A 19,899-nucleotide genomic window follows, 5' to 3' on the forward strand; every position below is an offset into this window, starting at 1 on the left:
TGTGTGTGAGTGTGTGTGTGTGTGTGTGTGTATTTTGTATGTATGTGTTTGTCTTAGGGAAGTGGGATGGAGTGGGAGGGTTGGGCTTGGCTATTCTGGTAAGCTCATTAGGTTTTTGTTTTTAATAATTTTTATTGTGCTTTAAGTGAAAGTTTACAAATCAAGTCAGTCTCTCACACAAAAACCCATATACACCTTGCTACACACTCCCAGTTACTCTCCCTCTAATGAGACAGCCTGCTCTCTCCCTCCACTCTCTCTTTTCGTATCCTTTTCACCAGCTTCTAACCCCCTCCACCCTCTCATTTCCCCTCCAGGCAGGAGATGTCAACCTAGTCTCAAGTGTCCACCTGATCCAAGAAGCTCACTCCTCACCAGCATCCCTCTCCAACCCATTGTCCAGTCCAATCCATGTCTGAAGAGTTGGCTTCGGGAATGGTTCCTGTCCTGGGCCAACAGAAGGTCTGGGGGCGGTGACCACTGGGGTCTTGCTAGTCTCAGTCAGACCATTAAGTCTGGTCTTATGAGAATTTGGGGTCTGCATCCCACTGCTCTCCTGCTCCCTCAGGGGTTCTCTGTTGTGTTCCCTGTCAGGGCAGTCATCTGTTGTAGCTGGGCTCCATCTAGTTCTTCTGGTCTCAGGATGATGTAGTCGCTGGTTCACGTGGCCCTTTCTGTCTCTTGGGCTTGTAATTGCCATGTGTCCTTGGTGTTCTTCATTCTGCTTTGATCCAGGTGGATTGAAACCAATTGATGCATCTTAGATGGCTGCTTGCTAGCGTTTAAGACCCCAGACACCACTCTTCAAAGTGGGATGCAGAATGCTTTCTTAACAGATTTTATTATGCCAATTGACTTAGATGTCCCCTGAAACCATGGTCCCCAGACCCCTGCCCCTGCTACACTGGCCTTCGAAGCGTTCAGTTTATTCAGGAAACTTCTTTGCTTTTGGTTTAGTCCAGTTGTGCTGACCTCCCCTGTATTGTGTGCTGTCTTTTCCTTCACCTAAAGTAGTTCTTACCTACTGTCTAATTAGTTCATTAGGTTTTAATGGCTGTTGTTTCACTCAGTATTTTCAGCATTTCCTGAACTTTAGTCATTCAGGCATCACGTTCAACAATTTTTGTCATATCCATTTATCACCTTTATTTGTTTAAACTTAAATGTATTTAAAACAGAAATTTTATTTATTTGTTGAAATGTTAGGTCGATGTGCTAGTTAAAATTTTTCCTAATACATATTGAAATAAATACATAAAGTTAGCATTAAAACATATCCATCCTTGGTCCACCTAAAATTATCTTGAGAAACACTTTCATTTAATTTTAATTCCCCTTTTACAGAGTGATAAGACAGTGTTAAAGGTGAAGGGAGAAATCCAAAGAAATAGGGGCTTTTCAGTAGAATTTTCTAAACAGGTTTAAAATGGTGGATGAGAATTAGGTCTACCTTTAGGTTATCAAAAGAAGCCCTGTTGGCACAGTGGTTAAGCACTCAGCTGCTAACCAGGTCAGTGGTTCAAACCCACCAGCCACTCTGTGGGAGAAAGATGCGGCAGTCTGCTTCTGTGAAGATTCACAGTTTTGGAAGCCCTATGGGGCAGCTCTACTCTGTCCTGTAGGGTCGCTATAAGTCAGAATTGACTCCATGGCAAAGGTTGTTTTTTTGTTTCTGTTTTTGATTTTTTTTAGGTTATCAGCCTAAAGCAAATGTGTTATACTTTAGTTAAGTTTAATTTCTTTGAGAAAACTCTTGAATAGCTTTTAAGCTTTGTGAGTTTCTAGGCTTTGTGAGTGTTTTCCCCCCTAGTTTGCTAACAATTTTTTTTCTGGAAATTCCCAAACTTGTCTCAGCTTCAAATAAGAGGGAACATGGTTTTTCTTTGCTCACTTTAGTGATGGGCTGTACTCTACAGGTTCCTAAGCCCTAGAGTTTGTCCAGTTCACTCAGCATCTGTGAGCTGCCTTTTATATGCCAGACAGAGTACTAAGCCTTGTGATATAAAGATGAAACTGTGGTCTCACCTTCTGTGAGGTACGTAAACAGTTGAAACAGTCCAGTGTGATACAGGTATGTGCCAGATAAAGGAGAAATAAACTGTTTGATTGGATCAACAAAGGCCTTAGTAGCTGGGAGAACAGGAGAGCTGGGCATGTTGAGTGGAACGTGAGGAAGGCAACACGTGATTTGTGCTGCCGTGGTCCCTTTCCTCCGGCAGTTTTTGTAGATGATTGTTCTGCAGAATTTCTTTGGATTCTGCATTGGCCCACATGGCATCCCAACAAGAATTATTTTAAATGTGCAGTAATTCATAACATTTCTGTCCTGTCAGCCTCATGTGAATTTGAAGCAATAACCAAGGCACCTTCAGTAACAGTTGGCACATCGAGATGGCATCTTTCCCAAATCAGCATTTTAATGAGGTTCTGTGCTTTACGATCAACACTTCTTGTTTAAATATACTCAGGCGTGTCCTACATTAGTGGAAGCATAGTATGAGTTTTGTCAGGGTAGACACGTAGACCCTACACTGTGAGGGATTCTTTGGAGCAGACCTGGCTACCTCAGTTACAGGGTTCTCGGTAGGAGGGAGTTATGCGTAGGGGAAGAGAAAGAGAATAATAATAACAAAAATTAGTCTTAGCTACCTTTAGGGAATATGTATACAATGTGGAGAAATTCTAGTCTCCACATATCTTCTCATCCATTCCCCCAGTACTCAAACCACCCCACCCCCCACCCCCCCACCTGTAACTTGAGCTCCCACACACTCAGAAACTGAAAGTTGAGGGAAGATTTCAATCCTATATGTGTGGGGGGAGGAGACAGTTGAAGGAGAAACTCCTAACCCATCTTCACCCTGGATATCTAAAACCCCCGCCATGCTAACTGCATTGATGACCGCACCTAATCTTAGCCTTTTGGGGATGTAATATATACAGAATTTGTTTTGATTTTTTTAAATGTTGTTAGCAGTATTGTTCTCTGAAAAAGGCAAGCAGTAAGGGCCCAGGAGGCTGAGCATTACTTCAGCCTCGCCATGTCTCTGTGTTGCCAGAGACCACACCCTTCTACAGACATAACCACAGAAGACTGTTTCTTTTGGCTGAGTCTCTGACCTTGAAGGAACCAGCCAGCTGCCTTGAAGCTTTGGGTGCTAGATATGATACGGGTACAATCCAAGAGTTATTTCTGTTTCATATATCTTATTTAGCATGGCTAAGTAAATATTTTTTTATTCATCACAAGCTCTCCTCTTGAGATAAATTTAAAATGCTGTTGAGTTTTGTATGTGTAGCCCAAAGCATGTTTTGAAATCTTTAAGATAGCATAATTTAAGGTAACATCTCTTAGTGATGCTGTAGTGCCTTTCTCTTGGAAACTCAGCAAGGTGAGAGTGTGGATTGGTTTGCAGTGTGTATTAAATTTTTCAAACTCACCAGGCACTCCAAGGGAGAAAGATATGGCAGTCTGCTTTCATAAAGATTTACAGCATTGAAAACCCTATGGGGCGTCCTACTCCGTCCTGTAGAGTTGCTGTGAGTCAGAATTGACTTGACAGCAGTGGGTTTGGTTTTTTTTTTTTTTTTTTTTTCTATTAAATTCTTAGTTTTCTTTTTTCTGACTGTGATGAGGCAGTTTTTGGAAAAATACTTTGTGATCAGCTTGGGAGGTTGGTTTTTCTCTGTCAATTTTTCCTTTGAATAATTGCAAACTACTGTTCATTATTTACATAAAACTGTCTTTTTCTGGTCTGCTTTCTGTAACCTTTCCCCTCTTAAGAATTTTAAGAATTCTCTGACTTTCCTCTGGGGGATTTTATGCCTACTTTATCCCAGATGTGGGACACAGACTTGGCTGAAGGTTTTTTCTTTTTTATGTTTCTACATCTGAAAGACGTTCTTTTAACCTGTGAGCAAATCTGCCACTGAAAAAGGAGCGTTTAAGGAAAGTAGTTAAGAAAATGTGTGAATTTGGTGTAAATTTTTGACTTACTGAAAGACACCAAAATCCCATATGCAAAATAAAAAATAGATGGTAGTGTCAAATAGTAAGGAAGAAATGCATGCACGTCATATTAGGCTTTTAACTCTGCGGTTTTATTTTTTGAATGAAGACGTGTCAAACAGTTTTGAGTACCAGTGACCCAGCGTCTGCTGTTTCACTGCACGCTTGCTGATGTCAGCCCAGGGATGCCCGGGCTTGGCAGATGTTTGCCCTACCTTCATCTTCTCTGCCCCCACCTTTGCCCCACACAAAGGGGATATTTAACATGATTCATAAACTCTGGTATGCTTACAATCTTATAGATATATTGGTCCTAATCCCTGCTTGAGAATGTAGAATGACAGGAAGAGGAGGGGAGAAGTTAAGAGTGAAGGAGGCTATATTAAGAAATACAGGATTTTCCCCTTTTTTCCCAATGTCCATTCAAATTTCCAGAAGATATTTCACCACCAGCTTTTAACCATTGTAGTTTGTTTTTTAATATCTAAAAAAATAAAATGTAAACTTTTGTTGCATGATAAAATGTGAAAGGAATGCCAAGGAGCGGTTTTTCCCCCCTACTTTGAGTAAATATTGTTTTCCCAAGGCTAAGTTTGGTTTCACACAATGAATACATGTCTGACTTACCGTGTTTCCTTAACCAGTTGCCATCGAGTCAGCCCCGACTCATGATGACCTCATGTGTCAGAGTAGAACTCTGCTCTGTAGGGTTTTCAGTGGCTGATTTTTCTAAAGTAGATCACCAGGCCTTTCTTTTGAGGCACCTCTGAGTGAACTCTGACCTTCAACCTTTTGGTTAGCAGCTAGGTGTGTTAACACGTGTTTCCTTAGTTTTATAAAACCAGAACTTAATAGGTTTCAGTAAGTTTTCTCAAGCACTGTTTTCTTCCTAGTGCAAGTTTTTGTTGAATTCCAAAGATCTAAATTTGTAAGCTTTATTTTTCAATATTTTGTCTTTTTCTAGTAGCATCAATTTTGTAAAGTAAGCTAGATCCCTCCCTATCATGTATTTCAGATCCCTGCCTACCATATAGTTCCTGCAGTGCCCTGTCCCTTTGGTTGACATATTCTTTTCCTCTTGTAGGACCTTTCGAAGATGGTTTGGCTGCCTTGGAGATTTGGAGATCTGATGCCACGATGAGGACTCACACACGGGGGGCTCCCAGTGTGTTTTTCATATATCTGTTTTGCTTTGCATCAGCCTACATCACCGACGAGAACCCAGAAGTCATGATTCCCTTCACGAATGCCAACTATGATAACCACCCAATGCTGTACTTCTCCAGGGCAGAGGTGGCAGAGCTGCAGCTCAGGGCTGCCAGCACGCACGAGCACATTGCAGCCCGACTCACTGAGGCTGTGCACACCATGCTGTCCAGCCCCTTGGAATACCTCCCTCCCTGGGATCCCAAGGACTACAGTGCCCGCTGGAATGAAATTTATGGGAACAACTTGGGTGCCTTGGCAATGTTCTGTGTGCTGTATCCTGAAAACATTGAAGCCCGAGACATGGCCAAAGACTATATGGAGAGGATGGCAGCGCAGCCTAGTTGGTAGATTTTTGTCTTTTTCTTCTTACTGTATTAACTCTACTATTCAAAGAAACAAATATATATTCAGATGAAAACTCAGAGGGCAGATTTTCACATATTTGTTTGTTTCTGTGTGTGGGGGTTGGGGTGAGGGTTTCTTGTTATTTGAGTTGCCAGTAGCATAGGAGTGGTCCAGAGATTTGTAAGACTTAATTCCATGTTTAAAGTTAGAAGGAAAATATTTAGGTACAGCCCAACCAAGGAAAAAATAATTTGTTGAATTGAGTAAACAGTATCATTTTGATTGTTGATAACTCTTTTCCCCTTGTTGAACAAGCATATATTACCATCATCTACTGGTGTTAGGTTTTGTTTGGCTGGAAGGTAGTCGAAGCCTTATGCCAAGAAGAGATTTTACTCAGTTAGGACTTATTTGCATTTTATGACAAGATAGTTACCGTAGAAACCCATCTGTTTCATCTCATAAAAGAGTAAGCAACTCTGAATTACCATTTTTCATGGAAATTTTTAAGCATAAATAATGTTAAGAATTATACAGGAATAGTGAAGTTTTATTAAAAAAAAATTATTACTATATTATAAAATATTCAGGCCATATAAATACAAACCTAAGTGTGTATTTTCCTTAAGATTAGACTGCTTCCATGACAAAAGAAGGAAAATAAATGACTTCAAGTAAAAATTATAATTTTTGCATAGTTGCAACAAGGTCACAATTACTTATTATTGGAGATGTATAGAAAAAATTTTTTTAATTTTTTTTTAATAGAAATTTAGTAGAAGACTAGTACTTTATTCGGGGCAATATTGATAAAAATAGGTATAACTCTATATCCTTATCCAGTAACCCAAAAAGCCAGTCTATGAGTTAGTAGAGCTGAGCAGTTGACTTCTTTCTCTTGACCTCTGGGAAGGTCAGAAATAGAGAATTTACTATTACATCTGGTTTCTAGTTACCGAAGTGATCTTGGCATTAAAAAGTTGAGCTACTTGGATATTTTTGTCTTGGCAGGCAATATTATTAGGTTATGATTTTTAATGATTTTATGGAAATTTAAACTTTTTAAAAACTACCACACCCAGCACCTAGACTCATAGATTTTGAATTTGTGTTTGAGTATAATCAGTTGTTTACAAGTTAAAATGTTCTAACATCTTAAAATGTTAGATGCTTTTATAGTTCAGCTACCACTAGTTGCCCATTGAGTCAACGCTGACTCATGGTGACCCCATAGGGTTTTTCATGGTGTTCTATAGGGTTTTTCAATGGCTGATTTTTCAGAAGTAGATCTCCAGGCTTTTTTTCCAAGGTACCTCTGGGTAGACTCGAACCTCCAGTGAACGTGTTAACCATTTGTACCTCTCAGGGACTTCAACTGCCTCTATTTAAATTGCTCAAATAGTCATGTCCCTAAAAGAATTATGTTGTGGGTATTGTCGTCATTGTCTTAGGATATAGTTCACTTATAGTTGATTTCAGAAAAATAAAGACTAGCTCTTATTTACAAAAGAGAAATAATTTGCATTGTGGCATTAAAAGAAAAACTTTTTTTGTTTTATGACTTCATCAGACTCCTGAATACATTTGGCATTTGTACTCTTTTGGAAAGCCAATGATTAAATTCTGTTCATTCGTTTATTCACGTAATGAGCACACATTTATTGAGCACCTGCTGTGTGTTGTGCCCTGTGCCAGTGCTAAGGAGTCAAAGATGAAGAAACATCTCAGTACTTTTGTAATTTGCATCCAGGGTAAGGGTGCAAACTGGTTATTTGAAAGCTAAGCTAGGGTTGCCTCTTCTGCTCTGATCTAAGGATCATTTAATAAGGGATTTCATTAGTTTTCATTCATGACTTACTAAGAGGGTTGTATCATGCTACGCTCTAGTGTAACAGAAAAGCACCAGTGGTGGAGTCACATGGCCAGGGTTTGAATCCCAACTCCCCACTACGTCAGCTGTGTTACTCCAGACAGATTTACTTGTCTGAGCCTTAATGTCTTCATGTGTAAAATGGCAATAACAGCAGTATAAACCTCATTGGGTTGTTATAAGGATTAAATGAGATAATTAATATAAATACTTAGCACAGTTCCTGTCACAGTAAGCCTTCAATAAATAAGCAGAATAACAATAATAATAATTACCGTTACTGTTATTTCGCCTAGTACTTAGATCCTTTCTGGAGTTTATTCGAGGATTTTACTCACCTTTGTTCAAAGTGCTCTCAAAACTTGAACACCTGTTTAACTCATAAAATGTTTCTTTTGACTTTGTTCCATTAAAACTTTCAGCCATGTTCTCCTGGGCTTTTTTTTTGTTTTGTTTTTAATGCATGCAGGAATCTAATAGTAACCCCATTGAAGGAGGCTTGGAGGAAAGTAACAATGATGTGTCTTTTGTCTGGTATGAAAAGAAGTACATAAGAGATACACCTGCATACAAATTTATGAATGTAGTTCATTTCATTCTAGTATTTACTAAATAAAGAGCTAAAAGGTCACATTTATAGATTCACTTATTTAAGAATTGGGCCGTTGTAAAATAAAAGTTAAATGGAAAATATCATCTAAGTATATATATACTATTTTGTTACGTGTTTTTTATCTGGTATAATGGACTACAAAGTAGGATGGGAACCTGATAGACTGATAATGATGATGGTTGTAGTTGAAAAATAACAACATAGAAAACTTCTTCTTTAGTACTGTAATTATTATAACAATTAATTATTGTTCTCCTCTCTTCTGCTAATGCTCACACATCTGCTATAAGATAACAATAAAATTAGCAGAGTAATTTAAGTTTGTTCTTAGTTCTAGAAATCAAATTAAAAAAGATACTATTTTAACCTAATATAATTGCAGTTTATTTTCAGCATCATCAATGGTTTTTTGTTTTTTAACAGTTAAATTAAGACTGTTTTCACAATAGAACTTGTCTTCCAAACAAGAACTAGGGTCTGGATTGCTGTTGGATCTGTGTTACAGAAAAGCTGGATTAGAACATAATATACAATCATTTTTAGAAAGTTTAATGAACTGAGATCATAAATGCAGGGCTGATAACAAAAGGAAGTCTATTTTATTGTTTAGAGTGAATTTGTTTTTGATGGAATATTACCTAAGATATTTAGCCAATGAATCAAGTTCTGCTTATGCCAGTGGGTACGTGGCATATCCTTGTTTATAAGGGTTACTTTCTGCATTTGACCCTAACACAGCTTTAAAAAAAAAAAAAAAAAGGACTCAAAGAACTAAAGCTCTCCATCAGTTTTTTTTGTTTTTTTTTTTTTATCCAGAGCTTAAACTTTAAGATAGGAAAATAACAGAAGCACATTTTTAGTAGAGACTAAAAAGAGATTTTTAAAAAAAAATTCATTTTTAGGGTAGTTTTTTTTTTTTATTTTGGGTGGGGTTGATACATATTACTCTAGTCTCCTAAATATTTCATATTGTTTGTACTTATTCCTACCATCTTTCCTCCAAAAGACTAAGGAAACATAAAATATTTAAATTAGAAGGATCTGAGAAAGAAAAGAGGGGTGAAAGGGAGTGGAGACACAGACTGCTGTAGAAATGAGGTAATTGCCAAAACGCAGCTTATGTACCATGAGTGGGCCCCAAATTTAGTCTGAGTTTTACGGCAGTAAAGAAAGTAAACTCATTCACTTTTGATGTTTACAGTGTCCATGAGATTAAAACAGATCAGTTGCACAATAGAAGAGTTACTACTCTTAAACAAAAGATCAGAAGGAAATTTTTTCTGGGGTTTCCATGAAGTATCCACAGAGCTTTCTCAGAAACATCCTTCTGGTGTGTTTGTAATGAGTTGCATGGCACCACTTTTCACATCAGGCTAGACTGAGAGCAGGCCTGTGTCTGTTTGGCTCACTTGTGTATTCTCAGCATTTAGCACAGCATTGCCACCTAGTAAATTATGCTGAATGAATGAATGAGTGAATGAATGAATATTATAAAATCCTTTAATGGAAGATTTCCAAAGTGAGGTTTACTAAAACCTGTATCTACTGGTGGGAGAGGCGGAGTACAGTTTAGCTCCAGGCCCATATTTTTTTTTCTGGTCTAACTTAATCCTTCAATAGAATTTTACATATATAGAAAAATGAAATGACTGCTTCTTCATTGAGCAGCCTCCCCGTATATTGTGTATCTTAAGCCAGGCTCTTGATAGATGGCTCACAGTGAGCTTGACATTTCACTCTTCAAGTTCTTGCGCTGATCTTCTATAGCTAAAAACAAAACAAAAACTCAACTCAGATGACTCTTTGAAAGCACTACAGATCCTGAATCACTTAAGAAAGATGCAGCTAAGTTTACCATATTTCATTTAGTAATTTGGGAAGGTGAATGCATTTAAAAGATTCATTGTTTAAGCCATAGGTGATGGAATATTTTTATTCAGCACACATTTTAAGCAACAGGCTTTTCAGGGCTTTCCTCTAGATTGTAAACCCTGGGGAGCAGTGGCATAGTGATCTTTGGAGTCAGATCTGCACTTGGCACCTTGGCTCTGCCATTTTGTCCTTTGGGACGTTCTTTAACCTCTGCAGACTTCACTCTCTTCATCTATAAAATACGAATAATTCCTCCCATGCAAGCTTGTTTCAAGAATTAGATGAAATAATGCATCTAAAGTTCTTAGTGTTATGTGCCTGTCACATGGTTTTGCTAAAATGTTTATTGCTACACAGAATATTAGGAATGGACGTGTAGCTTTATACTTGTGATATTTCTTGATGCTCAGCACTCCATTTTCCCTACTGTCTGTCACTCTAGAGAAGTCTTTGTTGCATTTTTGAGAAGTACTTGTTGTGGATCCTTTTTGTCCCTTCATAGTATTTTTGCTTGCTTATCACCGGGCAGAAAATAAATTACAGAGGAAAGAAATTACTTCACTTTTGCATTGGAGCCAGTCAGCTACAGGAAATCAGAAGTGGTTGAGGGAAACAAAGGAAGTTGAACTTTGGACAGAGAAGTAATTGTGTTTTTATTCACAGCAGACTGAATATTAAATCCTTGCCTGTGAATTCAGACTTCTGGATGGTGACATCTAAAGGTGTATTTGCAAAATAAAATAATAAATAAAAAAAGAGAGATGAAAAGAGAAAAACCTCCGGAATGTTGAAATGAACCAATCAGTGTCATTACTGTACAAACCAAAATGAAAAGTGTGACAGACTTTCTCAGCTCTCGCCTGCTAGGCTCCAAGTGCAGTTTCCTACAGCTGTTTCACAGGCTTTTTGCTTTTTTAAATTTTAAGCGAGGGCTGGAAATCAAAGGGGGAGGATGTAGTTGAGCCCCCACATGTGGAGCCAGCACTGTGAGTAAAAAGATCACGTTTTTCTCTCGTGACCTTACAGTGAGAGGACTGAGAGGCGTACCCCAGAATGCACCTGGAATCCATTACAGTGGAACAAATGCTGGGCTGTCAGAAACCCAGGCCTCAATTCCTCTGGCTTATTCTCATTCATGTTTTTCCTTTCTTTTATCTTTTCCCCTCTTTCTGCCCCTCTTTTTCTCTGTTCCTTTCATTCTGTGACCTAGAGAAAGTTATGCCCTGTTACTAGAACGCTGAAGTAACTGATGACTACAGGCTTTTTACAAAGATCAAGTTCTTTAAAGTTTCTGAAACACCTGTGTTAGGAAGCTGGCCATTGGGATTTCCCTTCTTGAAAACAGTTTACTCAGCAGGTTGTTCCCAGCATCATTATTAATGGACAGGATTGAGCAAGTCCACAGAATTGAGGCCATGTGACCTGTGACAGGAGGAAGTGTGTGAGAAGGAGCTGGGGGAGAAGGGAAGTCAGATATGCAGGCCAGCAGCCTCCCATTAAGAGTGTGATTGTTCAGTACTTAACAAGCAAACCATTCTCCATCTATTTCAAATGCAAGTGAGGACTTTTAATGTTTCTTTCTAATGATAATGTTATTTTATGACAACTATAAACCAATTGCTGTGGAGTTGATTCTAACTCCTGGCAACCCCATGCGTGTCAGAGTAGAACTGTGTTCCATAGAGTTTTCAGTGGCTGATTTTTCAGAAGTAGATTGCCAGTCCTTTCTTCTGAGGTGCCTCTAGGTAACCTCCAACCTCCAGCCTTTCAGTTGGCGGCCAGGTGTGTTAACCATTTGCACCATCCAGGAACTCCATAACAACCATAGTCTTACACTTGAGAAGAAATACAAAGTTAATTTTCTTTGTGAAATCTGTTTGTCTTTTTGACTTTAAGATTCAGTGTTGGTCTGAACTTCAACTTGTCACTATAAATAACTCGTTCTCCCTTACCTGCCACCATTTTTAGTGCTGTTTATTGTCTTTTTTCTCTCGGAATCGACTCGGCGGCACTGGGTAGGTTTATTATCTTTTTTAAGAGTCCCTGGGTGGTGCAAGTGATTAAGTGCTTGACTACTAACTGAAAGGCGATTCACACCTACCCAGAGGTGCCATGGAAGAAAGGCCTGGCAATCTGCTTCTGAAAGTTCACAGCCATGAAAACCCTATGCAGCAGTTCTACTCTGCAACACATGAGGCCGCCATGAGTCAGAATTGAATCAAAGGCAACTGGTTGGTTGCCTTTTTAAATGCAACACAGGCTTTTAGAATTTCTAGAGGGAACTGTATATAACAAGGCCAGAGGAATCTTCCTTCCCCTTTTGATGGTGTTCTACATCAGTACTCCCCACCCCCACATGCACACACAAAGGTAACATGAACGTATGAAGTTCCACAGTCTTGACAGTCTGACTTTCAAATTTTTCTAATATAAAAACTTGGCAAATGTGATATGTAGATTTCGCACATTCCATGTCCCATATCTTGAGGGAAAGTGTAAGTTGGGAAGTGCTGCCTGTATATTTGTATTCTGTTTCAATGATGGCCTCACAGTTGTTTTTTAAAAGATAGCTTTATCTACTGGGTAAAATTCAATTCCAATACCACTTGAGATACAGGGTCTTGCTGACATGAAGTTCTTGCTAATGCCGTATGGATATTTCTAAAAACTAGAGAATAACAATGACATGAGTGTGCTCGTGGAGTCTCATATAAAACCAGGTGGTTCCTTTTACCTTGGTCATCTTCAGAGTGGGCTTCACTTCTTCATATCCATTAAGGGAGCACAGTCCGTCTCATTCAGCTTTCCTTTTCCTTTCCAGTGTCAATATCCTGGCTAATGGCAAAGTGAGGAGACGTAGTCAGGGACCAGATCATTGCTTATCCCACATAAGCAATGGGGAGCCCTATGGTTGAGAGAGCTTTGCATGTAGGGTGACTTGTAGGGGAGGAATAAGGAAGAGAGAAACTGGTTGGAAGGAAATGAAGACCACAAGTAAGACAGTGAGAGTGGGGAGAAGAGGGAATGAATTTAAGAGACGTTTAAGATGTAATCTATACCCAGACCCTGATTTTAGAAACACTTGGTGTTTCTCCAAGTGCTATCCCTTTATCAGAATCTTGTAGGCCATGCTTAAAAAACAGTCCCTGGGCCCCACCCAGACTCGCTGACTCAGGATCTCCTGGAGTAGGCCAAAGAATCTGTGTTTTAACAAGCTCCCAGAGTGATTCTGAGATGCATTAAAATTCAAATAGTAAGGGAGGGGGAGGCGTGAAAGTGGTACTCAGGTTTCTGTCCCGTGTGACTGGCTAGATAGTGGTGCCCCGAAGAGGCAGGGAATCCAGGAGGAGTGATTTGTGGGAGAGAAAAGATAGTTCACCACCCTTTTACACCGTTTCTGTGTCACTGTCTCTTCTGTCCTCTTTATGGGTCTCACCTTTTTGTTAGTATCACCGACTCTGCACAGGTGACTTTCAAAGCCTCCTGCCTCTGTTATTCTTAAATGGGTTCATAGAATTCTTTGGCAAGTATTCTGGTATGTATTTGTTAAAGTTTCTAGGACCTCCTGGCCATATCTGCTAATGCTTATAAGTTCACCATTTTCTCCTTTTACCTGTTCTGTTGCTTTCGCACAGCTGCCCCACACTCTACACATCTTGCCATTTTTCTCCTCTCTCTCCTTTACACTGTTCTTCGCTCTTAACTACTTTACGAATGGATTTTGGCAATAGAGTTTATATCATTGTTGAATGTGTGTTGAGCACTTCAGGCAAAAATATTTTCAGAGGGCAAAAAGATCAGCCTGTGGTCAGTGTCACTCACTATAAGATTAGTCCTCATCTAGCGTTTACAGATTCTACAAAGTCTTTTTTTTTTTCGTCTAGAAAAGTGCTTTTGCTGTTTTAAAGCTTCTCACTGATGGGGATGGATGTGCAGTTTTCCCAGTGGTCCACTTGGACCATGTGCACTGGCCTTTTCAACTCTGCCCTGGGATTGGCAGTATTGAGTTTGTAGACCATCCTGAGCTGGCCTCTCTGTTTGCAGGGGTCCCAGACTCATCTCTCCCTTATCTCCCAGTTTTCTCTCTAACCCTATCCAGACTTCATGGTCCAGCTTAACTTGCCCTTCCTCTGTAACATTTTTTCTGACCCCTCGTTCCTCAATTCCCATAATTGATTTTCGTGCAGCTCATTTGTTTGCAGTAGTATCTGGGTTGCTTACCTGGTGCTCTGACCAGCAGTGTGCATTTTCGAGATGCAGCTCAAGAGAGACTTCATTCCAGGAACCCCCAAGACTCTACCTTCTACCCTATTCCTGGCCAGTATGATTCAGACGTCACAAGGACCTCATGCAGAGCTCTTACAGGATGTTTCTCTTGCACTGTAATTCTTGGTTTGTTTGCCTCCCCCACTTTATGTAGACTTACTGAAAGCACCATCATCCTATTTGCGCTTTGAGACTTGAGGGGCTAATATACCTAGCACAAAGACACTCTTATATTGAATAAATCGTCTTATTTCACTTGGGAATCTAAGCTTTTCGAGAGCAGAAGGCCTGGGTCTGTATACCTCTTTGATTTGGTGCTCTGTGCACTGTGGATGCTCATATTTGTCTGGCCTCACTTTGACTCTGAAGACCTGCCTGTTGTCAGCCTTTGTCTCTCAGCCTGTAATCACAGAGGTATTGTACCTTTGGCCTACTTGGAGGTTGGAAGGAGAAATGTCAGGATTTGACATCTCAGAAAGGTTAATTTTCTTTGTGGAACTCATCAACGAGTCTCAGATTACCTGTTCTTTGAAGTGCTCCTCCTGCACCTGGTATTCCCTCCTCCCTAATCCCTTGAATTTTGGCATCATCATTTTACATGTATCCACAATGTCCGTATGTGCCCTTTATCACATAGCCATAACAGTTTGGTTTTTATTCACCTTTAAAGCTCCTTGCTTTAATCTTTGAAGTGAATGGTAATGGTGTTAGTGGTGGGGAGTGGTATTTTATTGGAGTTAAGAGCAAGAACTCTGAAGCCAAACTTCCTATGTTCTAATCCCACTTAGAGCTGTGTGACTTTAGTATGTTCCTTAACTTCTCCAAAGCTAGGATTCCTCATCTGTAAATTGGGGGTAGATATAATATTTACTATGTAGGGTTGTTTAGAGGATTTAATGAGTTAGTGAAACAGTGCCTGGCCCAAGGTAAGTGTTAGCAATTATTGTTATCTTTTACTATGCTTATATTTCGTGTTTTTATAAATTGATACCAACCAAAGGCAATTTTCACTACTAAATACATGAGTATTTTCATTCATTTGATATAAATTTATTGTCTTGCCTACTCTGCTTCAGACACTGTGCCATTTTGTATTGGGAATACAAAAGTTTGAGGGCAAGTTATGCATCGGTTAATCTATGAGAGATATGAAGTAATAGACACTAGTGATGTAGGTGTTAAATATTGTGAGCGGGGAGGTGTGGTTTGTGATGGGAAGACATAGGGGTACTGAAGGACAAATGAGAATCAGCCAAGTGAAGAAGGAAGAGAGTGGTGTTTGACTGTTACAAGCAGAAATAACTGATGTACAAAGCCTGGAATAAATAAGAAAGAGGAGTGCTTTTGAGGAAATGGAAATGGAAATGTAGCAGGAAGGAAACCAGCAAGTGTTGAGGTTTTGAGAACAGAATCAGTTGCTGCAAGACCTTGTCTGCCTATTATGGAGCTTGTACTTGATCTTAAGAGCACAGTGAGGCCATGGAAGGGTTTTAAACAGGGGAGGGACATGATCAGATTTGTGTTTTAGGAAGAATCTCTGACCCCACATGGAGAGTAGATTGCAGAGGTCAAACCAGAGCACAGGAAGACTAGTTAGGCCTTTTGTTTTTATCCCCATGAGGGACAGTGGTAGCCCAACCTCTGGGATATCAGCTGTGAAACTACGAAGACGTGGATTCCAGAGAGGTTTAAGAACTAGCATTTATAGGACTTGGCAGTTGTATTTGGGGACCAAAGAAGACAAAGAATTTTCTTTATAGGATGCTTAAGGAATTGAGGGACCATTTAACGAGCTTGTAACACTTGGAGCTGTTTGGGAACACTAATAAAGAACTTGATTTTGGATATACAGGTATTCCCCAACTTACAACGGGGTTCAGTTCTGACAAGTCTGTCGTGAGTCGGTTCTGACGTATGTTCAAATACCTCATTTTTTTTTTTTTCATTATTGCCTTTTATTATCAGTATCTTTGTAAATCTGATCTTTGGGGATTGGGAACATATAAATATCTGGGAGTGAACATCTCAGAATGATAACATCAGCAAATTACGTGCTACAACATTGTATGTAGTATGTGTTACTAACAATACCAAAAAAAAACCCATTGCCATCAAGTCAATTCTGACTCATAGCGACCCTATAGGACAGAGTAGAACTGCCCCGTAGGGTTTCCAAGGAGTGCCTGGTGGATTCGAACTGCCGACCTTTTGGTTAGCAGCCGTAGCACCTACCCACTACACCACCAGGGTTTCCATTACTAACAATAAGATGTACCAAAAAAAGGAGAGGACAGTCATAAGTGCGGTTCGTCTTAACTCAAATAAATTGCAAGTCCAGGACTACCTGTACTGAGTTTGAGGGCCCTGTGGATCCAAGAGATGTCTAGTTCACATCTCCCAAGCTTTATCTTCAGCTACTTCCTGTTTGCCAGTGGTGTATTGTGACTTTAAAATAATATCATCACCAGAAAAAAAAAGATTATTTATCCAGTATAAAATATGCTTCTGAGTATACTCTATGTAGTTTCTGTTAATGATAGAAAAATGTAGAAGGAAAGTTCAAGAAAGGTCAGATTTAATTAAAGTTGTCCTGCCACAATGAATAAATGAATAACAGCTGGAAGGATGAGACAAAAAGGCAAAGTGCTAATAGACCATTGTAGCCACATGGGTGTCCTCAGATCACTTTCTGTAGCAGAAGCCAAAGTGCGATGTACAAGCGACACTGTGGGAGGAGAGCATCAGCTTGAGGGAATCGTGCTGTCTCTTCTGAAGTTAAGAAAGAAAAAAGAGCCTTGATGAGGCGTGGGGAGTGATTTGGATTTGTAACAGATTAGTGAGCAATTTTTAGTTCATTTCTATGATGCATTTACAGTGAATTTACTATTACCAAAAAAAAAAAAAAACTGGGGAAAAGAAGAGATAAGAATAAATAAAGTTATATGTATTACTAAAACTTTATATCAACATCTGTATTTTTCTTCCCTAAAATTTTGGCCGCAATTAAAAGAAAAAACACATGGAGTTTGCTGATTCTTTTACCTTCTTTTGGAAAGCCTAACTGTTGACTATGGGAAAGATTTTGAAGTATTATTGAATCCAGATTGCTTCTTTTGCTCTCCAGTTTTCTACCAAGGCCTGTCACTTGGTCAGAGAATATTGCAGAGAGTGTGACTACAAATAGCTTTTGGAGTGAACTTTTATCTTCAATGCGTACAGATAACTCTGGATCTAAAACTTGGGCAAGTGTTCGATGCCCATGGCATATTGAACATAGCTCACAGGCTGGCTTATAAATTTAATTCCAATTTAGTTTATTCATTAATCCTCTTCTGAGGCAATTTATGAGATAACACATCCCACAAATTTTTTTTTTTTTTAAAGATTCACAGAAAAAAAACCCTAAGCTGACATTTTCTACCCCATGCCAAATTACTTTTTGAAGAAGTGTATTTTGAAACTGTGTCCCCAGGACATGAGATAAATATTATTGGTACAGGGTACTGTCATAGTCATTATTTCATTATCTCACTTGAACATAAGTGGATTCAAAACCACATGGTTGTTTGGAGAGTTGGAGGTGTTTTCCTTGTTGTTTTTCCACATACTGATAACTTATTTTTCCTTCCCAAATTGACTGCCTGAGTTTGTTTGGTGTCTCCATACTTGCCTCCATCATGCGGTACCGTCCACCCTCCACTTTGAACGTTCTGAACTCCTCTGGTTTCGTGGATGCCTTCCTGATGATCTCCAAGTAGGGTTTCCCCTCCACGCTGGTTCCAGACCGTCTGCTGGAAAGTGTTCTGGGCAGCCCGGGTCTCAGCCCAGCTCCTTGCCCTGAAGGAGGCCATAGGCCGGCTCCTCTCTGCTGGCAGGTTGCATCTGTTGGTCTGTTCATTTGGTATCACGTTTGCCCTCTAAGACAAGGACATTCAAACATGTTTTTTGACTGTGATCCACAGTAAAAAAAAACAAATTTTACACCACAATTTAACAGTAAAAAACCAGTTGCCTTTGAGTTGACTCCAACTCATGGAAACCCCCAGTGTGTCAGAGTAGAACTGTGCTCCCCAGGGTTTTCGGTGGCTAATTTTTCAAAAGTAGATCACCAGACCTTACTTTTGAGGCACCTCTGGGTGGACTCGGACCGCCAAGCGCCAACCTTTCAGTTAGCAGCCAAGCACGTTAACCGTTTGTACCACAGAGGGACATCACAATCCAGTACACACATAACTTTGTAAGTAGTAAACTTCGCATATCTAAGTCATGTTTTACACTCGTTTCTATTCTGTTAAGTTCCATTAAAAAGAAAAAAACCCTATGGTAATAATCTATTATATTGATTTCATAATCTACTCATAGTTTGTGATCTATAGCTTGAAAACCCTCCCTTACATTCTGATAAACAGATGATTCCTTTCTAGAGAATCACTTAACATCTCTCTTCTTGAATACCCCCAGTGAGGGGACCGCTTCACTTCTTTAGGTGGCCTCTTTATGATTCCGGTGTTTTGAGTACTTCATCTTAAGAAATATCATGAAGCATCTTTTTTTCATTAGGAAGCAGTGAGAGTCTGTGATTAATGATTATATTTCAAGTTTCCAGGGCTGAGTGGAATAAACTCTGCAACGCATTATTTCCTATGGGTGCCCAGAATAAAATCAGCCACAGTGCAGTCGCCGTTTTAAAAAAGCCCCTGGATTTTATGAAGTTATATACACAACTTCAGCAGGACCTTTAAAAATCATATTGTAAAAAAATATTTTGATCAAGCATTATAAAGTAGGATTATCGCAGCAATATTAACTTCAGTGAAGAGATCATAAGCGAAAGTAAAATACCATACTGTGTATTCTAGGACTTATCTGCCTGACTTTGAGTTTGATATTTTCCTGCCGGTAGGGCAGCAAGATTTAGCAATTCAGCCACTGTTTATGTCATTGTTGAAAGTGTCTCTCACATTTTTAAACTTCATAGCTCAGGTAATATTTTACTCTTTTGTATGTTGTCAGAATATTGGAGGATTGCTTTTAACATAAACGGAGTAACTGAATGTTCAAGCAGGCACAGGACGATGGTGGATGTGAGATGGCAGCAATGGCACGTCAGAGGCTTTAAAGTCACAGGACGTGACTTGAACCTTGGAATTCTAAATTTAAGGAATTAGTAAACCCATTTATTTTCTCTGGCATGAGGTGTAACAGCTGTGAACCTAGCTCAATTCCAAGGCCAGTTCTACTACTAATCTTTTTCTCAGGCACAAAAAAATGAGGAGAAAGGGATCTCATAATTCATTTGTCTATTATATGCCAAGCATACTTTTTAGCCTTGTTACATATTTTATTTAAATTTCCTGTACATTTTGTTAATTCTCTACTTTGCAAATGTTGAAACTAAGCCTGGGAAAGGTTATGTAACTTGCTCGTGGCACAGATAATTGACAGAATGGGATTTGAGCCCACATCTGTTTGAGTCCAAAGCCTCTTTTTTTTCCTTTCTACCAACACCGCTCTGCCTACATAGGCAATAGCAGCATATTATAAACCAGTATTTTCTTTTGTCTCATTTTTTTCCTTCCTGTCCTTCTGATACTCCCAATTGCATGTATATTTGAACTCTTGATACTGTCCTATAGATCATTAAACCTGTGTTCATTTTTTAAATTCTTTTTTTTTTTTTTTCTCCTCTCTTTGCTTCAGTTTCGGTGCTTCGTA

The 19,899-nt window shown here is 39.2% G+C and overlaps 1 protein-coding gene across 4 annotated transcripts in view; it reads left to right on the forward strand.

Annotated features, from left to right (window-relative positions):
• Nucleotides 1–19,899, forward strand: part of DSE (dermatan sulfate epimerase) — a 73,815-nt gene that overhangs the window by 38,060 nt on the left and 15,856 nt on the right. For 3 of the 4 annotated variants that reach the window (XM_003404272.4, XM_064290082.1, XM_064290090.1), the window contains one exon: nucleotides 5,094–5,562. In XM_003404272.4, the coding sequence (XP_003404320.2) occupies nucleotides 5,147–5,562 (416 nt within the window). In that variant the 5' untranslated portion in view covers nucleotides 5,094–5,146. Of the gene's footprint in view, nucleotides 1–5,093; nucleotides 5,563–19,899 lie in introns of those variants that run through there. The other variant, XM_064290098.1, reaches the window with a different exon arrangement.

This window comes from Loxodonta africana, chromosome 1 (genome assembly GCF_030014295.1).
Source record: "Loxodonta africana isolate mLoxAfr1 chromosome 1, mLoxAfr1.hap2, whole genome shotgun sequence".
NCBI lineage: Eukaryota > Metazoa > Chordata > Mammalia > Proboscidea > Elephantidae > Loxodonta > Loxodonta africana.